Source organism: Salvelinus fontinalis, unplaced genomic scaffold (genome assembly GCF_029448725.1).
Source record: "Salvelinus fontinalis isolate EN_2023a unplaced genomic scaffold, ASM2944872v1 scaffold_1386, whole genome shotgun sequence".
Classification (NCBI taxonomy): Eukaryota; Metazoa; Chordata; class Actinopteri; order Salmoniformes; family Salmonidae; genus Salvelinus; species Salvelinus fontinalis.
Window position 1 is genome coordinate 27,008 of NW_026601595.1, and position 16,091 is coordinate 43,098.

General features: G+C 44.7%; 1 protein-coding gene across 1 annotated transcript; it reads right to left on the reverse strand.

Moving 5' to 3' along the window:
• Positions 1–6: 6 nt before the first annotated feature.
• Positions 7–14,368, reverse strand: LOC129849219 (high affinity cAMP-specific and IBMX-insensitive 3',5'-cyclic phosphodiesterase 8A-like; the record flags this gene model as incomplete). Its single annotated transcript, XM_055916157.1, is given in 5 exon segments — positions 7–3,002; positions 10,645–10,774; positions 12,238–12,402; positions 13,408–13,540; positions 14,151–14,368. Coding segments are annotated over 5 exon segments (753 nt in total), but the record flags the coding sequence as incomplete, so codon positions are not given.
• Positions 14,369–16,091: the final 1,723 nt, after the last annotated feature.

A 16,091-nucleotide genomic window follows, 5' to 3' on the forward strand; every position in this document is an offset into this window, starting at 1 on the left:
ATGTACTGTAGCTGGGACGATGTACTGTAGCTGGGACGACGTACTGTAGATGGGACAATGTACTGTAGCTGGGACGCTGTACTGTAGATGGGACGATGTACTGTAGATGGGACGATGTACTGTAGATGGGATGATGTACTGTAGATGGGACGATGTACTGTAGATGGGACGATGTACTGTAGCTGGGACGATGTACTGTAGCTAGGACGATGTACTGTAGCTGGGACGATGTACTGTAGATGGGACGATGTACTGTAGATGGGACGATGTACTGTAGCTGGGACGATGTACTGTAGCTGGGACGATGTACTGTAGATGGGACGATGTACTGTAGATGGGATGATGTACTGTAGCTCTACGATGTACTGTAGCTGGGACGATGTACTGTAGATGGGACGATGTACTGTAGATGGGACGATGTACTGTAGATGGGACGATGTACTGTAGCTCTACGATGTACTGTAGATGGGACGATGTACTGTAGATGGGACGATGTACTGTAGATGGGACGATGTACTGTAGCTGGGATGATGTACTGTAGCTGGGACGATGTACTGTAGATGGGACGATGTACTGTAGATGGGACGATGTACTGTAGATGGGACGATGTACTGTAGATGGGACGATGTACTGTAGCTGGGACGATGTACTGTAGCTAGGACGATGTACTGTAGATGGGACGATGTACTGTAGATGGGACGATGTACTGTAGATGGGACGATGTACTGTAGATGGGATGATGTACTGTAGCTGGGACGATGTACTGTAGCTGGGACGATGTACTGTAGCTGGGACGATGTACTGTAGATGGGACGATGTACTGTAGATGGGACGATGTACTGTAGATGGGACGATGTACTGTAGCTGGGACGATGTACTGTAGCTAGGACGATGTACTGTAGATGGGACGATGTACTGTAGATGGGACGATGTACTGTAGATGGGACGATGTACTGTAGCTAGGACGATGTACTGTAGAAATATTGTATAAAATAAGGCAGTCTGTTTCAGTAGGATAAACCTGATACAAACATTTCTGTGAGAAAAATTTCTAGTCCAAAACATAGTTTTTCTTGTTCTCAGATTTCTGCTGTAGCGGGATGACGTGAGTTCCTTTTTGTCGGTCAACAGCGTTTGTTAAATCCACAGACAGGTGAGATCGCCGATGGAAAGGGGGATACCTAGTCAGTTGTCCAACTGAATGTATTCCACTGAAATGTGACACACACACACTGGCAGAGGTGATGAGACAACAACAACAGCAGCTTATTCCCACAAGTTATTGTCCCGATTCCCGTCCATGGACTAAATCACTGAGACATTATACACAACTGTTGTTTTACAGTGCAATACAAAGATGTCCATTCAAACTGATACTGTACTAAAATAAAATAAAATGTTTATAACGTTAATGTTTTCTTATGGATAATAATCCTCCTCCTCCTCCTCCTCATCGACAAGACTCAGAGAGTTATATAATATTATGTTATTCAGCTTTGGCTTTTCTTTCTTTCATCTTTTCTTATTTTTGTTCTAATTTCTTCATCATCGTCTTCATCCGTTAATTCATTAATTGATGTTACACATTGTTTTTTTTTGTTGTAAAGAAAATATGGAACATTTAAAACAAAATAAAAATACAAAATTGTCTGTAATAATGACCTAGCTATGACCAAGATGTCTGAATGTTTGTGTCTTTCACCAGGGGCCTGAGGACAGTTAATTAGCTCCACCCACTGAACACCCGTGATCACACCCCCACCCCACACAACCGTATGTCTCTGGAGACGTCCAAAAATGGCACCCTATTCCCTTTATAGTGCACTACATTTGACCAGGGCCTATACGGCAATAGTGCACTACTCTTGACTAGGATTCTGGTCAAAAGTAGTGCACTATAAAGGGAATAGGGTGTTATATTGAACACAATTTTAGTGTGTTTAGGACGGCCTCGTGTCCCATCCCGTCGCTACAGGTCCTCTAGTGGACGAGGTGCTTCTGGACAAAGAAACAAAAGAAATACAGATAGAAGACAAAGTGAAGGGTGATGGTGGCAGCCAGTGGAGGTGGAGTGTAGTTCAACCTGGTGGCCACTGTGGGGCGATATAGGGATTTATCCGGTCGAATTCCCACCACACACTGGGTAGTACGGTCTGATGCGGATTTGACATTGTGGGCCATCGCAAATGGAACCCTATTCTCTATATAAAGTGCACTTATTTTGACCAGAGTCCCATAGACTCTTTTATCCTAAAAGTAGTGCACTATATAGAGAATAGGGTGCCATTTGGAAGGAAAAACGGTGTATTGTGACCTGTCCCATCAGCTGATCCTCCAAACAGTTTTTCATTGGAGGTGCCAGAGACTTGAAACCACCTGACATCTCAATGTTCAGTTTGTTTGTGTGTTTCTCTGTAGCTCTACCAACAGTGAACCAGCAGTCAGTCTGCAGAGAGACAGTAACATCCTCAGCCTCTGACTGACAGAGAGACAGAGAGGCAGGGGGAACCCGTGTGTGTGTGTGAGTACTAGGGGGATGGTACATCCATCACTAGGTTGGCTGGGAGAAGAACAGTCCCTCACACAGCCTCACTGGCAGCAGTAGGAGCATACAGACAAGCCCACCAGGCACTGGTTGTTTATAAGGACTCTGAGGCGTCGTGTGTCTGTCCATCATCCATCCTCAGCTAGCGAGGTTTATGTATGAAGCAAGAGCCTGGTGTTGCTGCAGCACGTCCGTCCGTCCGTCTGTCAGTATGTGTTGTCTCTGTTGGACGGACATGTGGACGCTTGATGGCGTGTTACAGAAGCAGAAGAGTGAAGGCTTGGTAGCCCTGGACGGACAGGAACCAAGGAGGGGCCCAGGGCCTGGCGTCGACCCCAGTCAGGGTGCTCCTACTCTGGGGGAGGACGCAGGCTGTGCAGCTTCCGCTCGTCCAGGCCTTTCCAATACTTGAAGTTGTTGTCCAGGTGCTGCATGAGGTTGGGAAGGTCTGCGAACGCTGGGGACAAAAGATCATTGAATGATTGATTTAGGACGGATTCAAATGAGGATGTACAGTCAGTACCATCAGTACCATCAGTACCATCAGTACAGTCAGTACAGTCAGTACCGTCAGTACAGTCAGTACAGTCAGTACAGTCAGTACCATCAGTACCATCAGTACCATCAGTACCATCAGTACAGTCAGTACCATCAGTACAGTCAGTACCATCAGTACCATCAGTATAGTCAGTACCATCAGTACAGTCAGTACCATCATTACAGTCAGTACCATCAGTACAGTCAGTACCATCAGTATAGTCAGTACCATCAGTACCATCAGTATAGTCAGTACCATCAGTACCATCAGTACAGTCAGTACCATCAGTATAGTCAGTACCATCAGTATAGTCAGTACCATCAGTACCATCAGTACAGTCAGTACCATCAGTATAGTCAGTACCATCAGTACCATCAGTATAGTCAGTACCATCAGTACCATCAGTACCATCAGTACCATCAGTACAGTCAGTACCATCAGTACCATCAGTACAGTCAGTACCATCAGTATAGTCAGTACCATCAGTACCATCAGTATAGTCAGTACCATCAGTACCATCAGTACCATCAGTACCATCAGTACAGTCAGTATAGTCAGTACCATCAGTACCATCAGTACCATCAGTACAGTCAGTATAGTCAGTACAGTCAGTACCATCAGTACAGTCAGTACCATCAGTACAGTGAGTACAGTCAGTACCATCAGTACAGTCAGTACCGTCAGTACAGTCAGTACCATCAGTATAGTCAGTACCATCAGTACAGTCAATACCATCAGTACCATCAGTACAGTCAGTACCATCAGTAGAGTCAGTACCATCAGTACCATCAGTATAGTCAGTACCATCAGTACCATCAGTACCATCAGTACAGTCAGTACCATCAGTATAGTCAGTACCATCAGTATAGTCAGTACCATCAGTACAGTCAATACCATCAGTACAGTCAGTACCATCAGTATAGTCAGTACCATCAGTATAGTCAGTACCATCAGTATAGTCAGTACCATCAGTACAGTCAGTACCATCAGTACCATCAGTACAGTCAATACCATCAGTACCATCAGTACAGTCAGTACCATCAGTACCATCAGTACCATCAGTACCATCAGTATAGTCAGTACCATCAGTACCATCAGTACCATCAGTACAGTCAGTACCATCAGTATAGTCAGTACCATCAGTATAGTCAGTACCATCAGTACAGTCAATACCATCAGTACAGTCAGTACCATCAGTATAGTCAGTACCATCAGTATAGTCAGTACCATCAGTACAGTCAGTACCATCAGTATAGTCAGTACCATCAGTACAGTCAGTACCATCAGTATAGTCAGTACCATCAGTACAGTCAGTACCATCAGTATAGTCAGTACCATCAGTACAGTCAGTACCATCAGTACAGTCAGTACCATCAGTACAGTCAGTACCATCAGTACAGTCAGTACCATTAGTACAGTCAGTACAGTCAGTACCGTCAGTACCATCAGTATAGTCAGTACCATCAGTATAGTCAGTACCATCAGTACAGTCAGTACCATCAGTACAGTCAGTACCATCAGTACAGTCAGTACCATTAGTACAGTCAGTACAGTCAGTACCGTCAGTACCATCAGTATAGTCAGTACCATCAGTATAGTCAGTACCATCAGTACAGTCAGTACAGTCAGTACCGTCAGTACCATCAGTATAGTCAGTACCATCAGTATAGTCAGTACCATCAGTACAGTCAGTACAGTCAGTACCATTAGTACAGTCAGTACAGTCAGTACCGTCAGTACCATCAGTATAGTCAGTACCATCAGTATAGTCAGTACCATCAGTATAGTCAGTACCATCAGTACAGTCAGTACAGTCAGTACAGTCAGTACAGTCAGTACCATCAGTACAGTCAGTACCATCAGTACAGTCAGTACCATCAGTACAGTCAGTACCATCAGTATAGTCAGTACCATCAGTACAGTCAGTACCATCAGTACAGTCAGTACCATCAGTACAGTCAGTATAGTCAGTACCATCAGTACCATCAGTACCATCAGTACCATCAGTATAGTCAGTACCATCAGTACCATCAGTATAGTCAGTACAGTCAGTACCATCAGTACCGTCAGTACCATCAGTATAGTCAGTACCATCAGTACAGTCAGTACCGTCAGTACCATCAGTACAGTCAGTACAGTCAGTACCATCAGTACAGTCAGTACCATCATTACAGTCAGTACCATCAGTACAGTCAGTACCATCATTACAGTCAGTACCATCAGTACCATCAGTACAGTCAGTACCGTCAGTACAGTCAGTACAGTCAGTACAGTCAGTACCATCAGTACAGTCAGTACCATCAGTACCATTAGTACCATCAGTACAGTCAGTACCATCAGTACAGTCAGTACCATCAGTACAGTCAGTACCATCAGTACAGTCAGTACCATCAGTACCATCAGTACAGTCAGTACCATCAGTACAGTCAGTACCATCAGTACAGTCAGTACAGTCAGTACCATCAGTACAGTCAGTACCATCAGTACAGTCAGTACCATTAGTACCATCAGTACAGTCAGTACCATCAGTACAGTCAGTACCATCATTACAGTCAGTACCATCAGTACCATCAGTATAGTCAGTACCATCAGTACCATCAGTACAGTCAGCACCATCAGTACCATCAGTACAGTCAGTACCATTAGTACAGTCAGTACAGTCAGTACCATTAGTACAGTCAGTACAGTCAGTACAGTCAGTACCATTAGTACAGTCATTACAGTCAGTACCATCAGTACAGTCAGTACCATCAGTACAGTCAGTACCATCAGTACAGTCAGTACCGTCAGTACCATTAGTATAGTCAGTACAGTCAGTACCATCAGTATAGTCAGTACCATCAGTACCATCAGTACAGTCATTACAGTCAGTACCATCAGTATAGTCAGTACCATCAGTACAGTCAGTACCATCAGTACAGTCAGTACCGTCAGTACAGTCAGTACCATCAGTACCACCAGTATAGTCAGTACCATTAGTACAGTCAGTACCATCAGTACCATCAGTACAGTCAGTACCATCAGTATAGTCAGTACCATCAGTACCATCAGTACAGTCAGTACCATTAGTACAGTCAGTACCATCAGTACCATCAGTACAGTCAGTACCATCAGTACAGTCAGTACCATCAGTACCATCAGTACAGTCAGTACCATCAGTACAGTCAGTACCATCAGTACCATCAGTACAGTCAGTACCATTAGTACAGTCAGTACCATCAGTACAGTCAGTACCATTAGTATAGTCAGTACCATCAGTACAGTCAGTACCATCAGTACCATCAGTACAGTCAGTACCGTCAGTACAGTCAGTACCATCAGTACAGTCAGTACCATTAGTACCATCAGTACAGTCAGTACCATCAGTACCATCAGTACAGTCAGTACCATCAGTACCATCAGTACCATCAGTATAGTCAGTACCATCAGTATAGTCAGTACCATCAGTATAGTCAGTACCATCAGTACAGTCAGTACCGTCAGTACAGTCAGTACCATTAGTACCATCAGTACCGTCAGTACCATCAGTACAGTCAGTACCATCAGTACAGTCAGTACCGTCAGTACAGTCAGTACCGTCAGTACCATCTGTACAGTCAGTACCATCTGTACAGTCAGTACCGTCAGTACCATCAGTACCGTCAGTACCATCAGTACAGTCAGTACCATCAGTACAGTCAGTACCATCAGTACCATCAGTACAGTCAGTACCATCAGTACAGTCAGTACCGTCAGTACAGTCAGTACCATCAGTACCATCAGTACAGTCAGTACCATCAGTACAGTCAGTACCATCAGTACAGTCAGTACCGTCAGTACAGTCAGTACCATCAGTACAGTCAGTACCATCAGTACAGTCAGTACCGTCAGTACCATCAGTACAGTCAGTACCGTCAGTACCATCAGTATAGTCAGTACCATCAGTATAGTCAGTACCATCAGTACCATCAGTATAGTCAGTACCATCAGTATAGTCAGTACCATCAGTACCATCAGTATAGTCAGTACCATCAGTACCATCAGTACAGTCAGTACAGTCAGTACCGTCAGTACCATCAGTACCGTCAGTACAGTCAGTACCGTCAGTACCATCTGTACAGTCAGTACCGTCAGTATAGTCAGTACCGTCAGTACCATCAGTACAGTCAGTACCATCAGTACCATCAGTACCATCAGTACCATCAGTACAGTCAGTACCATCAGTACAGTCAGTACCGTCAGTACAGTCAGTACCATCAGTACAGTCAGTACCATCAGTACAGTCAGTACCGTCAGTACCATCAGTACAGTCAGTACCGTCAGTACCATCAGTATAGTCAGTACCATCAGTATAGTCAGTACCATCAGTACCATCAGTATAGTCAGTACCATCAGTATAGTCAGTACCATCAGTACCATCAGTACAGTCAGTACAGTCAGTACCATTAGTATAGTCAGTACCATCAGTATAGTCAGTACCATCAGTACCATCAGTATAGTCAGTACAGTCAGTACCATCAGTACAGTCAGTACAGTCAGTACCATTAGTACCATCAGTACCGTCAGTATAGTCAGTACCATCAGTACCATCAGTACCATCAGTATAGTCAGTACAGTCAGTACCATCAGTACAGTCAGTACAGTCAGTACCATTAGTACCATCAGTACCGTCAGTATAGTCAGTACCATCAGTACCATCAGTACCATCAGTATAGTCAGTACCATCAGTATAGTCAGTACCATCAGTACCATCAGTATAGTCAGTACAGTCAGTACCATCAGTACCATCAGTATAGTCAGTACAGTCAGTACCATTAGTACCATCAGTACCGTCAGTATAGTCAGTACCATCAGTACCATCAGTACCATCAGTATAGTCAGTACCATCAGTATAGTCAGTACCATCAGTACCATCAGTATAGTCAGTACAGTCAGTACCATCAGTACCATCAGTATAGTCAGTACAGTCAGTACCATCAGTACAGTCAGTACAGTCAGTACCGTCAGTACCATCAGTACCGTCAGTATAGTCAGTACCATCAGTACCATCAGTACCGTCAGTATAGTCAGTACCGTCAGTACCATCAGTACAGTCAGTACCATCAGTACAGTCAGTACCATCAGTACCATCAGTACAGTCAGTACCATCAGTACAGTCAGTACCATCAGTACAGTCAGTACCATCAGTATAGTCAGTACCATCTGTACAGTCAGTACCGTCAGTATAGTCAGTACCGTCAGTACCATCAGTACAGTCAGTACCATCAGTACCATCAGTACAGTCAGTACCATCAGTACAGTCAGTACCATCAGTACAGTCAGTACCGTACAGATGTACCGACTAAGTCGCTCTGGAGAACAGCAGTCTGCTAAATGACCAATATGTAAAAGGTCACAACATACAGGGGAGCACATGAAGGTATCTAGCAAAGAACGGCTTGAAGAGTAAAGTTATTCCGCATTAAATAATGATCCAGAAAGATTGTGATAGCCTATAGGCCAACAGATATTTGGGCCTATTGTGGACAAAACAGGAGACTATGTAGCTATACTGTAGACTATGTAGCTATGTTGTAGACTACATAGCTGTACTGTAGACTACGTAGCTGTACTGTAGACTATGTAGCTGTACTGTAGACTATGTAGCTATGTTGTAGACTACATAGCTGTACTGTAGACTATGTAGCTGTACTGTAGACTATGTAGCTGTACTGTAGACTATGTAGCTATGCTGTAGACTATGTAGCTATACTGTAGACTATGTAGCTGTACTGTAGACTATGTAGCTATGCTGTAGACTATGTAGCTATACTGTAGACTATGTAGCTGTACTGTAGACTATGTAGCTGTACTGTAGACTATGTAGCTATGCTGTAGACTATGTAGCTATACTGTAGACTATGTAGCTATACTGTAGACTATGTAGCTATACTGTAGACTATGTAGCTATGCTGTAGACTATGTAGCTATACTGTAGACTATGTAGCTATACTGTAGACTATGTAGCTGTACTGTAGACTATGTAGCTATACTGTAGACTATGTAGCTATACTGTAGACTATGTCGTTATATTGTAGACTATTGTAGACTATGTAGCTGTACTGTAGACTATGTAGCTGTACTGTAGACTATGTAGCTATACTGTAGACTATGTAGCAATACTGTAGACTATGTAGCTATACTGTAGACTACGTAGCTACACTGTAGACTATGTAGCTGTACTGTAGACTACGTAGCTATACTGTAGACTATGTAGCTGTACCGTAGACTATGTAGCTATACTGTAGACTATGTAGCTGTACTGTTTGACAATAGATGGAAAACTGGCGGCTGACGGTTCTGTAGGCCCGTGGACCAATTTCCAAAAACATTATTATTTGTACATATTTTTTTTTAAACTCAGTCGGGGTCTCAACTTCCTGTTGAGAGTTAGAACAGAAGAATACACATGGTGACACTTCTTAATGTGGTTGTGAATCAGAAGTGTTCCTCTTGTTCTGTCTGTCACTGACAGTCACTTACCCACGTCAGATAACATTTTTTAGATTGGTACATTAGTCTAGCCAGCCTTAAGGTCTTAGGGAAGGTTGCTCGTGATGCGAGCGTCTTTGCCCCAAAACACTGACTGTGTTAGCTGCTGAGGTGAAGCTGAGACATTAGATTCAGGGAGCTGCTGAGGTGAAGCTGAGACATTAGATTCAGGAAGCTGCTGAGGTGAAGCTTAGACATTAGATTCAGGAAGCTGCTGAGGTGAAGCTGAGACATTAGATTCAGGAAGCTGCTGAGGTGAAGCTGAGACATTAGATTCAGGGAGCTGCTGAGGTGAAGCTTAGACATTAGATTCAGGAAGCTGCTGAGGTGAAGCTGAGACATTAGATTCAGGGAGCTGCTGAGGTGAAGCTTAGACATTAGATTCAGGAAGCTGCTGAGGTGAAGCTTAGACATTAGATTCAGGAAGCTGCTGAGGTGAAGCTTAGACATTAGATTCAGGAAGCTGCTGAGGTGAAGCTGAGACATTAGATTCAGGGAGCTGCTGAGGTGAAGCTTAGACATTAGATTCAGGAAGCTGCTGAGGTGAAGCTTAGACATTAGATTCAGGGAGCTGCTGAGGTGAAGCTGAGACATTAGATTCAGGAAGCTGCTGAGGTGAAGCTTAGACATTAGATTCAGGAAGCTGCTGAGGTGAAGCTGAGACATTAGATTCAGGAAGCTGCTGAGGTGAAGCTGAGACATTAGATTCAGGAAGCTGCTGAGGTGAAGCTGAGACATTAGATTCAGGGAGCTGCTGAAGCTTAGACATTAGATTCAGGGAGCTGCTGAGGTGAAGCTGAGACATTAGATTCAGGAAGCTGCTGAGGTGAAGCTTAGACATTAGATTCAGGAAGCTGCTGAGGTGAAGCTGAGACATTAGATTCAGGGAGCTGCTGAGGTGAAGCTTAGACATTAGATTCAGGGAACAAGTCATCAAGTCCTCTGTTATATAGAGCAGATAGGGTTAACAGTTATTACCATCCCAAGCATCGAAACACTGTTAGCCCGCTGAGCTGAAGCCTTAGATCAGGTAGCTAACGTAAGTCCTTACCATCCCAGGCGTCGAACATGTCTGTGATGAAGTAGTCTATGAAGGAGATCTGGGACTTAGGAATGCTGCAGGTGTTCCTGTCAAACACAGGCATGACCACCGGTAGACTCTGCCTCTTCTCCTCGTCAGTCTGAAACACGCACGCATGCAGACGCACACGCACACAGACAGACACAGACACAGACACAGACACAGACAGACACACACACACACACACAGACACACACACACACACACACACACACACACACACACACACACACACACACACACACACACACACACACACACACACACACACACACACACACACACACACACACACACACACACACACATACAGTGTCTTTACTGAGTGTCTACCAATATTTCCTGACTGGTACAGTACATCTAATCAAAACAATCAATGAATGCTGCTCCAGTATGCTGTGTGTTTCCCATTCCACATCAGCCAACTGCTGCTCCAGTATGCTGTGTGTTTCACATTCCACATCAGCTAACTGCTGCTCCAGTATGCTGTGTGTTTCACATTCCACATCAGCCAACTGCTGCTCCAGTATGCTGTGTGTTTCACATTCCACATCAGCTAACTGCTGCTCCAGTATGCTGTGTGTTTCACATTCCACATCAGCTAACTGCTGCTCCAGTATGCTGTGTGTTTCACATTCCACATCAGCCAACTGCTGCTCCAGTATGCTGTGTGTTTGACATTCCACATCAGCCAACTGCTGCTCCAGTATGCTGTGTGTTTGACATTCCACATCAGCCAACTGCTGCTCCAGTATGCTGTGTGTTTCACATTCCACATCAGCTAACTGCTGCTCCAGTATGCTGTGTGTTTGACATTCCACATCAGCCAACTGCTGCTCCAGTATGCTGTGTGTTTGACATTCCACATCAGCCAACTGCTGCTCCAGTATGCTGTGTGTTTCACATTCCACATCAGCTAACTGCTGCTCCAGTATACTGTGTGTTTCACATTCCACATCAGCTAACTGCTGCTCCAGTATACTGTGTGTTTCACATTCCACATCAGCTAACTGCTGCTCCAGTATACTGTGTGTTTCACATTCCACATCAGCTAACTGCTGCTCCAGTATACTGTGTGTTTGACATTCCACATCAGCTAACTGCTGCTCCAGTATGCTGTGTGTTTCACATTCCACATCAGCTAACTGCTGCTCCAGTATGCTGTGTGTTTCACATTCCACATCAGCTAACTGCTGCTCCAGTATGCTGTGTGTTTCACATTCCACATCAGCTAACTGCTGCTCCAGTATGCTGTGTGTTTCACATTCCACATCAGCCAACTGCTGCTCCAGTATGTTGTGTGTTTCACATTCCACATCAGCCAACTGCTGCTCCAGTATGCTGTGTGTTTCACATTCCACATCAGCTAACTGCTGCTCCAGTATGCTGTGTGTTTCACATTCCACATCAGCCAACTGCTGCTCCAGTACGCTGTGTGTTTCACATTCCACATCAGCTAACTGCTGAATCCCCGAAGGTGCTCTGTTCTACTGTATCTATTAGTGTTCCACACAGCAGCATCATGTGTCTCTCCCCATCTCTCCTCTCACCCCTGTCCTGTACCTGTGCAAAGTATTCCTCTGAGATGCGTCCGGCCCATTCTATACACAGCTCCAGCGGTCGGCACGGATTGGAGATGTCGGCACACTTGATCAGCATGCGCTTGACAAGGATCCGGTTGTCCGGGGACGTTAGGATGCCTTTGACGGACTCCTCGTCGCCGATTCCCTAAGGAGAGGTCACACGCACGCACGCACGCACACGCACACGCACACACACACACACACAACGTTAGCACACAGGGTTAGTTTGATTGCTAACTGTGTTAGACAGTGTTTTAGTTGGATTGCTAACTGTGTTAGACAGTGTTTTAGTTTGATTGCTAACTGTGTTAGACAGGGTTAGTTTGATTGCTAACTGTGTTAGACAGGGTTAGTTTGATTGCTAACTGTGTTAGACAGAGTTAGTTTGATTGCTAACTAGTTAGATTGCAGAATAACCTCCTATGATATTCCTTAAAAGGGCCTGTGTGATAGAGGAGAATGGCTGTGCTGTGCATTCCACACCATTGTGAGAAAGATAGAACCAGACCGTAAGATTCTCTCTCTACGCTAATCTGTCTGTGGTCAGGTGGCTACTCTAGGCTAGGCTACGCTAGCAGGCTACACTAGGAGGCTAGGCTAGCAGGCTAAACTACGAGGCCAGGAGGCTACGCTAGCAGGCTACACTAGTAAGCTAGCCTATGCTAGCAGGCTACACTAGGAGGCTAGGCTATGCTATGCTAGCAGGCTACAATGCATGGAAGGCTACATTAGGAAGCTAGGCCAGGAGGCTACACTAACTCCCTTCAACCTGCATCACAGTTGGCTAACTTTTAGCTGGAAGGCTCCACTGGAAGGCTAGGCTACGTTATAAGGCTACGCTAGGCCACACAGGCTAGACAATGACTCCCTTCAACTCTCCTCTTTCTAACCTGCATGCTGTTAGCTAACTGTTGGCTATTTTTAGAGTAAGCGTGATGCAGAATGATAACTAAAACAGACCGTTTGTATTTTCTAGATTGTTCCGTGACCGGACACAGCTACACATACTGTATTGGCTGCAATACTCTGATCCAAGCCATGAACAGGTTCCTGCTGCCATCATGTTTAACCACAGAGCCTATCTAACCTGGACTTTATTGTTCTTTTTCATCCCCTCTTTTCTCCTTTCTTGTTCTGTCCTTCATCTCACCCCGTTCTCCTCCAGCGCGGCCAGTGGCTTGTTGATGCTGTTGACGAACTTGTTGACGTGCTCAAAGTGTTTTGTCATCTCTGTGGCGAGCACCATGTCTATGATGGCCTGACGCAGGGTACGGTACTCATTCCTACAGAGAGAGAGAGACAGCAAGGGGGGGGAGGAGAAAAAGAAGAACAGAGAGAGAGAGCGAGAGGGAGGGGGGAGAGAGGGAGGGGGGGGAGAAAGAGAGAAAAAGAGAGAAGAACAGAGAGAGAGAGAGAGAGAGAAAGAAGCAATAAAGCCCCTTGAATTGAATTGAATTGAATTGAGAGAGAGAAAGAAGCAGTGGAGGACAGAGGAAGGGGGGGGGGGAAAGAGAGAAAAAGAGAGAAGAACAGAGAGAGAGAGAGAAAGAAGCAGTGGAGGACAGAGGAAGGGGGGGTAGGGAGAAGGGGGAAGAACACAGAGAGAGACACGTTCACACAAAAACCATTGGTAAATAAATGTGCTGAAAGCCCCTCTGGACAGTTCTAGCCTCCTGACTGTCGTGACAGAGGAGAGGAATGAATGGAGTGATTGTGTACCTTCCCCCATCCGAGGGAGAGCATTGCATGAGACACACTGCTCTGGGACTCAAATCACATGACTGCCCTGCCTCACTGTCTCTCTCACACACACACACACACACGGACAGACAGACACACACGGACAGACAGACAGACCAAACAGCCTCCCAGAAAAACCACAGACAGCCGTACCTCTCCATGTTCTTGAAGATGTTACACTTGTCGTCCCGTGTGGTGATCTGGAAGGCAAGGGCAGCGTGGTGGCTCTCTAGCACGGCCGTGTCGTTGTACAAGATGGCCAGCTCACTTCCCGCGTTACACAGGAAGCTGTTGGTGCGTCCCGGGTGATCCACGTCGTGTACCGTGGCTGCTATCAGAGCCGCCACCTCATCAATCTGCTCCAGACTTTGCTGTTCGGGAAAGAAGAGGAGTGTTTTCTTCATATTTAATATTAATGGAGCAGTTAGCGACAGGATTCCAACTAGCGACCGTTTGGTTACAGGCCCAATGATCTAACGACCAGGCTACCTGCTGCACTATCAATTATATTCATATTATTTAAACCACGAAATTACCGTTACCATTATCATTTTTAGTATGTGAACCCTGCAGGAACTGAAACCACGACCTTGGTGTTGCTAGTGACATGATCTTACTACCTGAACCCCCTGACCTTGGTGTTGCTAGTGACGTGATCTTACTACCTGAACCCCCTGACCTTGGTGTTGCTAGTGATGTGATCTTACTACCTGAACCCCCTGACCTTGGTGTTGCTAGTGACGTGATCTTACTACCTGAACCCCCTGACCTTGGTGTTGCTAGTCACGTGATCTTACTACCTGAACCCCCTGACCTTGGTGTTGCTAGTGACGTGATCTTACTACCTGAACCCACGACCTTGGTGTTGCTAGTGACGTGATCTTACTACCTGAACCCCCTGACCTTGGTGTTGCTAGTGACGTGATCTTACTACCTAATCACTGATTGAATAGGCTGCTTTGAATGTCTTAGGGGCTTTCTTAATCATGTATTTGTGTTGTGTCATGTTGTTTTAGGGGCTTTCTTAATCATGTATTTGTGTTGTGTCATGTTGTTTTAGGGGCTTTCATAATCATGTATTTGTGTTGTGTCATGTTGTTTTAGGGGCTTTCTTAATCATGTATTTGTGTTGTGTCATGTTGTTTTAGGGGCTTTCTTAATCATGTATTTGTGTTGTCATGTTGTTTTAAGGGCTTTCTTAATCATGTATTTGTGTTGTGTCATGTTGTTTTAGGGGCTTTCTTAATCATGTATTTGTGTTGTGTCATGTTGTTTTAAGGGGCTTTCTTAATCATGTATTTGTGTTGTGTCATGTTGTTTTAAGGGCTTTCTTAATCATGTATTTGTGTTGTGTCATGTTGTTTTAGGGGCTTAATCATGTATTTGTGTTGTGTCATGTTGTTTTAGGGGCTTAATCATGTATTTGTGTTGTGTCATGTTGTTTTAGGGGCTTAATCATGTATTTGTGTTGTGTCATGTTGTTTTAGGGGGTTTCTTAATCATGTATTTGTGTTGTGTCATGTTGTTTTAGGGGCTTTCTTAATCATGTATTTGTGTTGTGTCATGTTGTTTTAGGGGCTTAATCATGTATTTGTGTTGTGTCATGTTGTTTTAGGGGCTTTCTTAATCATGTATTTGTGTTGTGTCATGTTGTTTTAGGGGCTTTCTTAATCATGTATTTGTGTTGTGTCATGTTGTTTTAGGGGCTTTCTTAATCATGTATTTGTGTTGTGTCATGTAGTATGTCCTATTTGCACCACTCCACATAACCCCAGCGGGCAAAATTGGGCAAAGTTAGTTGAAATTAAGTCATTTAAAGCCGTTGTGGCAGCTGGGAGGTTCCCTTGCAGGAAAGCCTGTTTGTGACAGAGGGCTAACCCGAGCCACAGCCTCTGTCTCTGATTGGTTAGTTTAACCTGGTGTGAGGTCAAAGGTGGGCTAACCACTGGTCGGCAGGGCTAAGCCAATGATAGATGACTTTGGTGTGGTCAGGAATAGAAGGTTTAATAATCAGCTTAGTTAGAGAACAGCAGTGTAGAGTTAGTTAGTGTAGAGCAGTCCTCATCAGAGACAGAAGAGGAGTGTTTTCACTAT